The sequence below is a fragment of the Callospermophilus lateralis genome, chromosome 14, assembly GCF_048772815.1.
Source record: "Callospermophilus lateralis isolate mCalLat2 chromosome 14, mCalLat2.hap1, whole genome shotgun sequence".
NCBI lineage: Eukaryota > Metazoa > Chordata > Mammalia > Rodentia > Sciuridae > Callospermophilus > Callospermophilus lateralis.
Window position 1 is genome coordinate 20,567,620 of NC_135318.1, and position 12,442 is coordinate 20,580,061.

General features: G+C 44.3%; 1 protein-coding gene across 4 annotated transcripts in view; it reads right to left on the bottom strand.

The window, feature by feature from the left end:
- The window catches only part of Ift172 (intraflagellar transport 172), a 36,939-nt gene that overhangs the window by 4,022 nt on the left and 20,475 nt on the right, over nt 1–12,442 (bottom strand). For 2 of the 4 annotated variants that reach the window (XM_076832810.2, XM_076832814.2), the window contains 22 exons: nt 11,418–11,502; nt 11,093–11,185; nt 10,333–10,410; nt 9,657–9,905; nt 9,465–9,543; nt 9,154–9,274; nt 8,542–8,686; nt 7,932–8,021; nt 7,262–7,359; nt 7,007–7,142; nt 6,807–6,923; nt 6,309–6,451; nt 5,106–5,199; nt 4,695–4,759; nt 4,319–4,499; nt 4,003–4,112; nt 3,781–3,910; nt 1,408–1,506; nt 1,105–1,214; nt 909–972; nt 610–696; nt 211–327 (listed from right to left, as the gene is read on the bottom strand). In XM_076832810.2, the coding sequence (XP_076688925.1) occupies nt 211–327; nt 610–696; nt 909–972; nt 1,105–1,214; nt 1,408–1,506; nt 3,781–3,910; nt 4,003–4,112; nt 4,319–4,499; nt 4,695–4,759; nt 5,106–5,199; nt 6,309–6,451; nt 6,807–6,923; nt 7,007–7,142; nt 7,262–7,359; nt 7,932–8,021; nt 8,542–8,686; nt 9,154–9,274; nt 9,465–9,543; nt 9,657–9,905; nt 10,333–10,410; nt 11,093–11,185; nt 11,418–11,502 (2,491 nt within the window). The remainder of the gene's footprint in view (nt 1–210; nt 328–609; nt 697–908; nt 973–1,104; nt 1,215–1,407; nt 1,507–3,780; nt 3,911–4,002; nt 4,113–4,318; nt 4,500–4,694; nt 4,760–5,105; nt 5,200–6,308; nt 6,452–6,806; nt 6,924–7,006; nt 7,143–7,261; nt 7,360–7,931; nt 8,022–8,541; nt 8,687–9,153; nt 9,275–9,464; nt 9,544–9,656; nt 9,906–10,332; nt 10,411–11,092; nt 11,186–11,417; nt 11,503–12,442) is intronic. The other 2 variants (XM_076832811.2, XM_076832813.2) reach the window with 2 other exon arrangements.

The window sequence follows — 12,442 nt, forward strand, 5'->3', positions numbered from 1 at the left end:
ACAAAGAGCACAAATAGCTCATTGGATGTTTCTTCAAAGGGTAAGTCTTCTTGAGAGGTTACACATCAGGAGAGGCTGGATGGGGACTCTGGCCATGATGTTCTCAAAGGGCAGAATCCTTTGAGAAGACAGTCCCTGAAGGGATGGGTAATTCTAGAGGAAGAAAGAATCCCCTGGTGGAAACATTTGCCTCAAGGAGAAGGCTGGTACCTGTGGATTAGCAGGAGCTCCATGTTGCACATAGAGAGCCAGTGCCTGGGCAGAGCCACCCTCCCGGATCAGGTGAGTTGCATACAAAGCCACGTATTTGTGCAAAATCTTGTAGTTCTGTCCAGGGATGGAGGAAAAGCACAGGTGAGGGTAGGGATTGGTAAGACAGGCAGGGAGGAGGTGGTAACTTAAAGCCACAGACTTGTTTAGGAGGCAATGGGCCTATGCAACTCTGACTCCAATATCAGAATATGAAGCAGCATCAGATTGTACTCTCTGGTTCTGATTAGGATCTCTGGAGATTAGATTCTGGTAGAGGTGAGAGAGGCAGCTCTGGAGCTGGCAGAAAATCAGGGGAATATGTAGAGAGGAGCTGGAATGGGGAGGAGAGAGGAGCACCTGCTTGGTAGCTGTTTCAATGCATTTGTCCCACTGGCCCTGCTCCACATACAGGTCCAAAGCTGCAATCACGTCCACACCCACCAGCTAGAGAGTAATGCAAAAGATAGTTCAGAAGAGATGACCAGAGGGAGAAAAGAAAACTTCTCACCCACATTCTGCTTCTAATCTTTTTGCTGATTTTGCAACACTGGGGATTGAACTCAGGCCTCACACATGCTAGGCAAGTGCTCTACCACTGAGCTAACCCTCCAGCCCTGTTTCTGCATCTTGTCTCTCACTAACTCTTCAAGTCTCACCGAGTCCACTTTGCCCTGGTTCTTGAGGAATTCCTTATAATGCTGGTCCACATAGTCTTCATACCTGTGAAGATGGGAAATGGATAGAGATCTCAAGCTTCATTATCTTGGGATGAAACCCTCCCCCAAAGAATGTTTTCCCTGTATTTACAAAAAAAAGTAAAACAATTTCCCAATGAGAAGGTCATGAGCTTACCGGGGATCTAACTCCTTGGCCACACGCTTAGCCTTGTTCCACTCTTCACCCTCAATGAAAGCATCAATTGCTTCCTTGACAAGGTCTAGGTTCAGATAGAGCTCTGCAGCCTAAACAGTGGGACATCAAAGTGGAGACCATCTTTCCCCTGGACGCCCTAGTTTCTTCTTGGTGAGCTCTCCCTCATTGCCCCAGAACATTGCTGCACCTGCCAGGAAGCCCACCTCACACACCTGGGTGTGATGTCACCATTCCACTGATCTCTGTGGACCTGTTTCTTTTCAGTCCTAGCACTCTACTTACTGCACTGTGCTTTCCAATTCCAATCAGCTGGGGTCCTACTGCCCGAATTACTTCCAGACTGCGCTGGGGAGGCAGAAACTTGATGGAGAGTTCAGCTGCCTAATTGGTTGAAAAGAAGATGGAAATGAGTAGGAGAAACAAACACTACTAGGGCTCCTTGGTCTCACCTCTTTCATACATTTTCCCCTCCAGATGCCAACTTTCTCTCTGTGTTCTCCTTCACCTTCTACCTTCCTGGGCAAAGCTTGGTTCATGACTTTTTGGTTGGCCATCAGTGGTCTAATCTGTTCTGTTCTGCCTACTGTAATTCTTCCAGACACTTCCTTTGCTGTCTGAGGTCACTGCATTTGGTGCTGGTACCTGTGATAAAGTGGTTTCTCAAGTTCTTTGTCACAAATAGAATCTTGGTATTATGGTATATAGGGAAATAACTTCTGAAATGAATAGTCCAGGCATTCGGCAATTATTTGTGTTGGGCTTTTACAAGTCTCAGTTTCTTTACTTAGATGCACTAGATTTTGAAGATAGTACAAAAAAAAAAAAAAGAATTAAATCTCTTAACAATGTAAAGCTTGATGAGTATATGTTGAAGTGGCAATATTTTAGATAAATTTGGTTAAATAAAATATATTATAATTATTATTTTTTAACATGGCTTCTAGAAAATTTAAATTATATATGTGACTTACACATTTCTAGCAGACAGTGCTGGTCTAGATGATTTTGATGATTCCTTTCAACACTTAAAACTCAGTCATTCTATAAATCCAAGCATCCCAGAAGGTCACTCTCTTTTCAGTGTGAGATTGATATCTTTCCCAGATTTTAACTTCCACAAGATGCAGTTTAGCTACAGTCTACCCCCTGCTCTTTCCCTCACCTATTCTTGCCTTTTTTGGCCTGACAAACCCTTCAAAGTTTAATCAGTATTTCCCTCCCCCACCATCCTCTGACTAATCTGAAGAAGGGCAAGTCATGCAAAAACCCCATAAACAGTGCTCCAGAGTAAAACACAACAGATATTTATAAATACTTGCAGATTAAAATTGGCTAGACTCTCATAACCTGTCATCAGTCATCTTTCTACTTCCTCTGTTCAAATTTCTAGGGGCTATTCAATGATAAGACCTCAGAAACCTAAGAGACATCTTGCAGGGGCATCATCACACCAACATTGAATTCAGAGGGACAATCTCAACTGTCCATGACTCCCAGTACTATACTGCACTGTATCTGAGGTACATTCTTTAAACTAAACATGCATCCTGATTGTGATTATATGTGTGATGGTTATTTTATGTGTTACCTTGGTATATACAGTGTCCATATCTGGTCAAACATTATTTTGGGTATTTCTATGAGGATTTTTTTTTTTTTTTTTTTTGCTGAATTTATTGTTTTATAGACAGTAGAGTGTATTTTGTAGAGTGTACTTTGACATATTATACATACGTGGAGTATAGTTTCCCATTCCTATCATTGTGGGGTTAAATGGTCATGTATTCATATATGAACATAAGAAAGTTATGTCCAATTCATTTACTGTGTATGAGGATGTTCTGGGATGAGGTTAACATTTACATTGTAAAGCTGACTGCCCTTCCTATTGTGGAAGACCACAATGAAGTGAAGACCTGAACAGAACAAAAATCTTGGTCCTTCCCCATGTAAGAGAATGCCTCCTGTTTGGACATCTTTGAACTGGGAAATTGGGTTTTTACTGTTTTCAGACTGGAATTTACACACTGACACTTTCTGCATCTGGAGTCCAGACACCTTCAAATAGGAACAACACCATCTGCTTTCCTGGGCTTCCAATGTGCCAGTTACCCTGCAGACTTGCCAACTTCCATAAAATTGTGTGAGACCATATCTTATCTCTCTCTCACATACACACACCCTATTGGTTGTTTCTCTAATATCATTTGTCTTAGAATTAGGGAAATGTACTGGACTGGCTTAATCTGCTGGAGGGTTCTTTTCAGGAGCTCTTGGGTAGAAGAGGCGGAACACATGTTTTTGTCGTGGCCTCTCTCTGGCCATGAGTCTGGACTTGATTTTCCAGCTCTGGCCCACAGAGATCTCACCTTCCCTGAACTCCACTTTAATTCATATCCTTTAGTCTCTTCTCAGGTACAATATTAATTAATTGAGACATGTCTTCCTCTAACTTCTAATTTCTGGCTTTCAGAGCTCTGTCTTACACCCCCCTTTATCATCTTTATAGGTTCTGGCTCTAGCATACAGCAGGCCCTCAACAGATATCCGTTATCTGACTAAAAACAGACACAGGAGTGAGACGAATGTCTGAGAAGGTGAACTGAGCACAAAAGGACCCAGGGAAAGGAGAGCAGGAAGGTCTGGCGCCCTCACCTTCATCCAGCACTTCTCCATCAGGCTGCTGCTCCCAGAGTCCCGCACTTTGAGGTAGCAGTCGACTGCACGGCTATACTCTCCAGCCTGCTCCCATTGTCGAGCTTGTTCCACAAGTCCCTCCACGCCCCTGTGGAGATGAGAGGGCATGGTCTATCCTGTGCACCTCATGACCTCTATCCTCCAGCACTGCCAATGTTGCAGGGACCTCTGGCTTCATACCTGGTCCCCTTCTTTGTAGCTTCCCTTTCATATTCTTCCTGTAAGGCCTCCAACTGACCAGGTACATAATCCTTGCAGATCCGAAGAGCATCACTCCATAGTCCAGCTTCCTACTCAGAATTTCAGGTATCAGGAGGGCAGAGGGAAGTATGGAAGCATCCTACTGCCACACAAGGACCCACTGATTTCCTGGCCTTCTCTTGTTATTGTTTGTCTTCCCACTTCTCCAGTCTTTTAGTACCAGGGCCAGCATGGCTCTCTATGGTCTCTCATACTCTCTCACCCTCCCTTCGTGGCCCCAAATCCAGTATCCCACCTTATAATAATTGAGGGCAAGGTCTGGTCTCTGGGCCCGAAGTAGCAGCCCTTCTGCTTTCTGAAAGTCCTTCTCTTCCAAGGCTCCCCGGGCCTGTCCTACAAGCACCTCCGCGACACTGTCTGGGTCATGGGCCTCGGCCACACGCTGAGCTGCTTCCCAATCCTGGTTGTGGACAAACCTGCCCCATGGGGAGACAAAAGAGATACTGAGTATAAGACTGAGGCCTTAATAGCAGGATACAAACAGCAATGTCACTGAGGGGGAGTCAGATTTTTTGGTACTGTTTATTGGTCTGAATGAAGGTGAAGATGACCTGAAAGATCCTGGGGCTATGATTGGGAGAACAGGATAAGGAATTTATGGGGTAACTTACATGAGGACTGCCTCCTTGGGTTTACCAGCTCTGATGAATTCCGCTTCAGCCTCTTCAAACTTACCCTATGGAAAAAGAAAGGGTAGCCACATGTGATGAAAGGATGGCTGGCATTATGGCAGCCAGGAGATAGGAGTTTGAACATCTGGCATCAGTGGCTATGGGCAGAATAGAGTGGCAAAATCATATCCATGCCAGGTGTGGTGGTGCATGCCTGTAATCCCAGTGGCTTGGGAGGCTGAGGCAGGAGGGTCCTGAGTTCAAAGCCAGCCTCAGCAACTCAGCAAGGCCCTAAGCAACTCAGCAAGACCTTGTCTCTAAATAAAATGTTTTAAAAAGGCTGAGGATGTGGCTCAGTGATTAAGTACCCCTGGGTTCAATCCCCAGTATAAAAAATAATAACATCCATACCTCATCCTCCAAGTACATAGCATATCTGAGATGAATCTCGGGGGTTTTATGCTTGAGTGCTAGCCGGGAAAGCTCAAAAGCAAACTCAAAGGAGCTGAAAAAGAAGGTACAGACAGGGTTTGCTTACTTAATACTTATAAAAAGCAAGAGAAAACAGAAAAAGACCAAGAATTGACAGGAGAAAAAGGGATAGCCTTTTAAATAACGGATATGAAGTGATAAGAGAATCATGGAGAGATATAAAAGAAGACAGACTGGCAGCCCCATGATGATTACATCACTGTCACCATGGATCCAGAGGTACCTGGACAAGTCTATGCTTTCCCTGAGATCAGAAGGAGGGTGGGCAGACAAATAGGAAAGGTAGAGGCAAGGAGGGCTCCTGCTGCTCCACACCCTCTCCTGAGCCCCGTCACATTAGCAACAACAAAAAAAAGGCTTCTCCAAAGACAAGCAAGACTACTCTCAGTGATCTGATTCTGTTCCTGGCCTTTGTAACTTTTGCTTAAGAAAAGCTCATTTTGGGACGGAGGTTTAGCATGTGTGAGGCACTGGGTTTGATTCTTAGCACTGCATATAAATAAACAAAATAAAGGTCCATTGACAACTACAAAATATTAGAAGGAAAGAAAGAAGCTCATTTTTCTGGGCACGGTGGCACATCCCTATCTATAATCCCTGCAACTCGGGATGCTGAGGCAGGAGGATCATGAGTTCAAAGCCAGCCTTAGTACGTCAGCAAGTTCACAGACAGCCTTAGCACGTTAGTAACTCAGTGAGACCCTGTCTCTAAATAAAATATAAAAAATGGCTGGGGATGTGGCTCAGTGATTAAGTGCCAGTGGATTCACTCCCCAGTACTAAAAAACCAAAAAGAATATTTCATTTTGCATTTAACAGACTCACACTTCCATTATCCAGAACTAAGTTACTGCTCAGTGCAGTCCCAGCTTTCCAAACTGCTCCCTTTCAACCCTTCTTAGAACAGCCAAAGATGAAACATTGAGTCCCCAGAAAATGGGAGCAGAGTTACTAATTTATTCTTATTGTTTTATTGTATCCTTCCAAGGATCTCTCCTTATCACATATCTTCATTCTTGCCTCAGCTTTTGGAAATATTTCTCAGTTAAACATCTATTTTCTTTCTCTATATAGGGGCTCTGATTGGGATGGGGCCAGTGGAGGATAAACTTCAGGCCTTACCAATTGTCAGCAGCATGGTCAATAGCAGCCTCCAGGAGTCCCAGCTTGTTAAGCAGTCTAACTGCAGCCTCTCCTCCCAGGCTCTTTGCCCAAAGGTAGGCCACATGTTTGTGGGCATTAGCTCCACCATGAGCCTTGGCCACCTGCAAAACAATGTCACTGGCAATCCCCCACTGCGGAGTATGCTCCCTTCTCATCTCTGACCTCCTGACCTCAGCTCTAATGAGGATAAGGTATATATTCTAAACCACCAAAAAAAAAAAAAAAGGTCTTTTAACTTGAGTTGAAATGCTTAGGGACCAAGGTTGGGCTTTAGGAAGTCCACAAACCTTTAAAATTGTAAGTGAAATTTTGTGTATTACAGATGTGAATATGTTTCTGGCAAAAGAGGTTCTGGTTTTCATTATAATTTCAAAGATGCTATGACCAGTTTAGAATTAGTCACTTGAAAGTGGAAAAGAGGAATGGTGGTACCCTGGTGTGGCATGTACTCCTTACCCGGTAGGCCTCTTCCCAAAGCCCACTGGAGCGGTACATGTTCACTGTTGCCTTCCATTCCTGGGCCTCAAGGTAGTGGTACTCAGCTTCCTGCAGTCGGCCTTCAGCCTCCAGCTCCTGCAGGAAGATAGATCAGGATAGAGAGGAGGCAAGGGAGCCTGGCTGGAGAAGAGCTGGGCAGGACCAAGAGAAGGGCTCACCTTGCCCAGATGGAGGTGTGTGTCACTGAGTAGATCTGGGTGGTGCTTCCCTACCAGGCGGATCATGTCATCATACAATTTGTGTTTTTTGAACATGGTGATGGCAAGATCAGGCTCTTCCACTGTCACATACAGCCTGGGGACAGGAGATACACCAGTGGCCTCCTATACCTAGATGCCTGCTGCCATTGCTTTTGGGCAAAGGGCAAGCATCCTCAAATCCCATCATCCCTTTTTCTGGCTCTGATGCCTCACCTCTCAGCCTCACGGTACTTGCCCTGCTTCTCCATTTCCTGGGCTTGTGTGATGTACAGCACAGACACATCTTCTGGTCTCATGCACTTCATTGCTAGCTGTGCAGATATATAGATCCTGGGTAGCCTCAGGAGCCAATTCCCAAGGGAAGCAGGTCTTCGGGGGAACCTGTCTACTCAGGAACTCTGAACTCTACCCGCAGTCACAGGAGTTTGGTTACCATTCATTCTAGTCAATTCAGGGAATTCCAAGTTCATAAGAAGCAGAAGCAAACTATATTCTGCTAAAATACATTTTGAAATCTTTTCAGGAGAGTTTGTGAGGCTTTGTTCTGGGGAGCATGTACTCCAAATTTTATGTTCCAACTGCCCCCACTGAGCTCTAGAGTACAGGCAAAAAACAAAGTTACAAGTGACCAAAGCTCAGATCCCAAATCCACCTGCTCTCTTATGAATTATACTCAGGGTCAGGAGCTTCTCCTCATCTCTTCTTTCCCCTTGATTAAGGAATAAAATTATCCAGACTATATTTTGGAACTCTTTCTCAACTTTCTAGGAACCTAGTGAAGGAGGGAGATCAAGTGAAAGAGACCTAGTGAAGGAAATCAGAGACCAAGGAATGATAATCACTAAGAAGCCTTCTCTCATCATGGATTTCACCCATTTTCTACCTTGTGGGCTTGCTCCCAGCGGCCAGCCTGGGTGTACATGTCTATGGCATCTTTGGTCCGGTCTCCCTTCGTATAGAGCTCCTCAGCAATCTGCAGTTGGAGAGGCAGATGCAAAAGGTCAGAACAGAGTTAAAGAGTTAAAGCAGCTTTTACAAAGAAGAAACTAACTCCAGATGGGTTGATAGAAAGACTTAGATACTATCTTATAATAATAGAGAAGAAAGAATAAGTATAGATGAATTGTACCACCTACTATTTAGGAAAAAAGACCAGCTCAAAGCAGTATGAGAACAATACAGTGGAATTTTAAAGGGCCTCACAATTCTGCAATGCAAGGCAATTCTTTGTAGCTATGCTGAGTTATTCATAAAGAATACTCATGCTGACACAGGAAGAGTTAGAGATCACCCTGTACATCTGGAAGGAAGGTCTGTGTCATGCTGGGATGAAACTGGGGAAGTGAACCATTTTTCTTCCTACTTATGATGGTAGTGCTGTTTGGGTCCCAGAAAGAAGGATTTGGCAAACTGGACTCTACTTCCTGTTCTGGGTGCTCCTCTTGTTCCCCTGTACTGCATTGCCTCAAGCTACAGAAAGGACTCTTCCTTACTTCATACTCCTGCAGAGATGCATAATGCTGGGCCACGCGAGGATAGTATTTGGATGCAGTGTTTCGGTCCTGTAGATCTAATATATAAATTGCCTTCTTCCATTGGCGGGCACCCAGGGCAGCTTCAATTGCCTTAATGGAGCACCTGGCATAGTAGGGAAAGACATAAATATGTATGAGGAAAGAGGAAGATGAATGGAAGTAAACAGCCCCCTCATTCAGTACTAAGCACTGAACCCAGTGGTACTTTACCACTGAGATGCACTACCAGCCCTTTTTTTGTTTTTATTTTGAGATAGGGTATCATAAGTTGCCAAGGTTGGCCTTGAACTTGTAATTTTCCTGCCTCAGCCTCCTGAGTCACTGGGATTCAGGTGAGTGCCAATATACCCAGCTAAAGTGCCCCTTTAAGCACATGCCAATCTTTTTCCCCCCCTGCAGTGCTAGAGATCAAACTTTTGCACATGTTAGGCAAGTCTTCTACCACTGAGCTACATCCCCAGTCTCCAATTACATTTTGAGATCTTTTCTTCTAGGCTGTGGTATCCTCCCCTGCCCCCAGTGCTTCTCACTTCAGGCCCAAATCTCTATTATACCCCCATGCTACCATACCTGGCTTCAATGTAATGATTAATGGCTGCATCAAGCTGCTTCTGTTGCACCAAGTGGTCCCCCCATGCCTCCTCTAGTCTCACCACCTCCACTGGGAAGGCCAGTCGAGCCAGTTCTACCGCTGCCAGGGACAGAGACACACTGGGCTCAGAATTACAGGGATGGAACACAGAAAAATAGGACGGGGAAATGAAGTATGGAGAATGGGTAAGAAATGGAGAATTGAAGCCAGTCAACATTAATAGATACTCCAAAAGAGGTGCAGGAAACTGGGTGAGCACAAGTGTACAACAGTAAGGGACAGCTTATACCTTTCATGAATGCATTGCCTTTACAGTAGCACTCAAGGGCCCGCTGTGGATTTCGAATCTTCTCAAAGAGGTCACCTGCCTATTAACACATAAGAATGTGTTAATAGAAGGAATGCACCCCAAGACTCCTCTGGGTGGGAGATGTGTACACAGTGCAGATGATAAGGTCTAGGAAAAGGAAATCAGCCCTACCCTTTCATAGAGCTCCCCCTTGATGAGAGCTGTGGTGATGTGCTCCACCAATTCTGTGTTGGCCAGTAGCTCCTCCCGGGTCAGTACCAGCCGAGCAGCTTTGGCAGGGAGCCCAGCTTTGAGGTAGAGGCTGATGGCTGCTAGTCCATCCCCTTGGCTCTCCTGTAGTTCACCGGCTCGCTCCTCTTGCTGTGTGTCCATCAGCCACTGGTAGTAATCCCGGCGTAGCTTCTCCAGGGCTGGGTGTCCCTGGATATACATAGAGGAAAATAAAAGTCACATCCCTCCTTCTTGCCCTTCTGCTTTTCTTACCTCCCCAGTCCTTCTGTAAAAGTGGAAATCTTCCCAAAGTCACCCATATCTTTATTTGGGGGGTAGGGAGGATGGGGTACTTTGCCACTGAGCTACATCCTCAGCCTTTTTTGAGGCAGCGTCTCGCTAAGATGATGAGGCTGGCCTCAAATCTGCAATCCTCTTGCCTTAACCTCCCAAATGGCTGGCATTACAGGCATGAGCCACTAAACCCAGTCCCATGGACCACCAGTATCTCAACTTCTTACCTTGTCAGGTCCCAGCCCCAACACTATTCTAGTTCCTACAGTCTCCTTGACAAAAGGAGGTTTCTGAAATTGGTGGGACCAAATTCTGAACAACTATAGAGAAGACAGAATAATACCTTAGCCTCAGCCACAGCGATACACTCATCCCAACGGTGAAGCTCCTGGTACATGTCCATAGCCTCCTCAACCGCATTCTAGGGGAACCAGGCAGAAGAAGGGACACCAGAAAGATATGAGGGTCAAAAACCAGTGTTCCCTGGTCAGCCTGTTTAAGATGCCTGGCCACGAGGACTAAGAGCCTCACCCTTTACTTATTGAATAAGCAGAGGTAGATTTCTCTTTCTCTCTCTTTGTTTTGTTTTTATTTGTTTATTGTGGGGGTCAAACCTAGGACCTTGTGCTACTAAGCACATACTCTACCACTGAGCCACATTCCTAGCCCCAGAGTTGGATTTACTATGAAACTAAAAGAAACCTAAGTTTCTTGTTTTTACAGGACTCCTTTTTTCCACAGAATCTTCAAAGGCAATTTTTCTTAAAGAGGGCTCCTCAAATTGTATAAGTTGGGGCCTCACAAAGCCTGACACTACTCTTGTACATAAGAATTGCACAGAGAAGCTCTTGAATAGAGGGAACATTGTAGATTGTTTATAAAAGGAAGAAGAAATTGAAGACCTAAGGAGGAAGTCTGTGAGATTAAAGACTAATACAAAAGAAGGAAATAAGGAAGGAGGGAAATTAATTCTATAACCCTCTAGAAGTTCTCCCTCAAACCTCTGGGGAATGCTAGTCAGTCAGTTCTCTTTCCTTCTCTGATTTTGCCTCCCCTTTCCCCCTTAGATTTTCTCTTCTGTCCTGTTCCTCTTTTCCTGTTACCTGTTCTAGAAAGATCATTTCAGCCAGTTTGTAGTTCTTCTCCAGCATGGCTAGACGTGCTCGGACCTGATAGAAATCTGTTCCTTCTCCACCCTGCAGGGAAAAAGAAGGTTTTGTCATTCTGTCTGTGTGGGTTGAGACAGGAAGGCAGGAAAGACACAGGATGATACACTTGAGGAGCAGTTCAAAATGGTCCAAATGAGGGTAGAGGAGGGATGGACAGGGTGAAAGAAACTAGGGATAGCTAGAAAGTTAGGAATCACGGGAGTGAATATTAAGAAATCTCAGCTTGGGATACTAAATGACTCAAGAGAATAATACTTGCATAATCCCTGGACACCTGATCTGCAATCTCATTGGTCTCATGCAGGAACCGGGCTTTTGCTACATGGCCCAAAGCAGAAAAGCACCTACAGCATGGAGGCAATAATATTAACAGTAATGTTATCACACAACTATCACTAAGCCACTGGTTCAGCAAATACACACTGAGCATCTACTATGTGCCAGGCACTCTTCTTGTCACTGGAGGCCCAATGGGGGAATAAGGAGGATGAAGGCCCTACTCTTAAGAAACTTCTATTCTAGTATAGACAAATAATAGTAAACAAAAAAACAAGGAAAACTTGAAAAGATGAAAAGTAAGAAACACCAGGGTGATTCTGTTATTAGTAACTGAGTGAATGATTTAAGTTGGTAGTCAGAGTCTGAGAAGCTAATTTTTGAGCTGATAATTGAGTATGAGAAAGAGCTAGTCATGGCAAGATGGGGAAAAATCATTTCAGGCAGAAGGAATGACTAATGAAAAGGTCCCTAAGAATAAACATGGATGCCAGTGTGGCTGGAGACTAATGGGCAAGTAGCTAACAGGCACAAGAAGAAAGCAGAGGCTGAATATCTGCAGGGCCACAGAAGTCTGGTTTTTTTTTTTTTTTTTTTTTTTGGTTGTTGTTTTGTTTTGTTTTGCTCTTTATGGACAGCATACCTTTATTTTATTTGTTTGTTTATTTATTTTAGAATTTTTTGGTAGTTGTAGATGGACAGAATGCCTTTATTTTATTTATTTATTTTTTATGTGATGCTGAGGACTGAACCCAGTGTCTCACAAGTGCTAGGCCAGTGCTCTGTACTGAGCTATAGCCCCAACCCCAGGAGCCTGGGTTTTATACTAAGTATTAACAGTAAGCTAGTGGAAGGTCACAAAAATGACTACAATCTAACTTTTAAAAAAATTTTTTATGGTACTGAGATTGAGTCCAGGGGTGCTCTATACATGAACTATATCCCCAATCCTTTTTTATTTTTATTTTTTTTGAAGCAGGGTCTCACTAAGTTTCTGAGGCTGGCCTT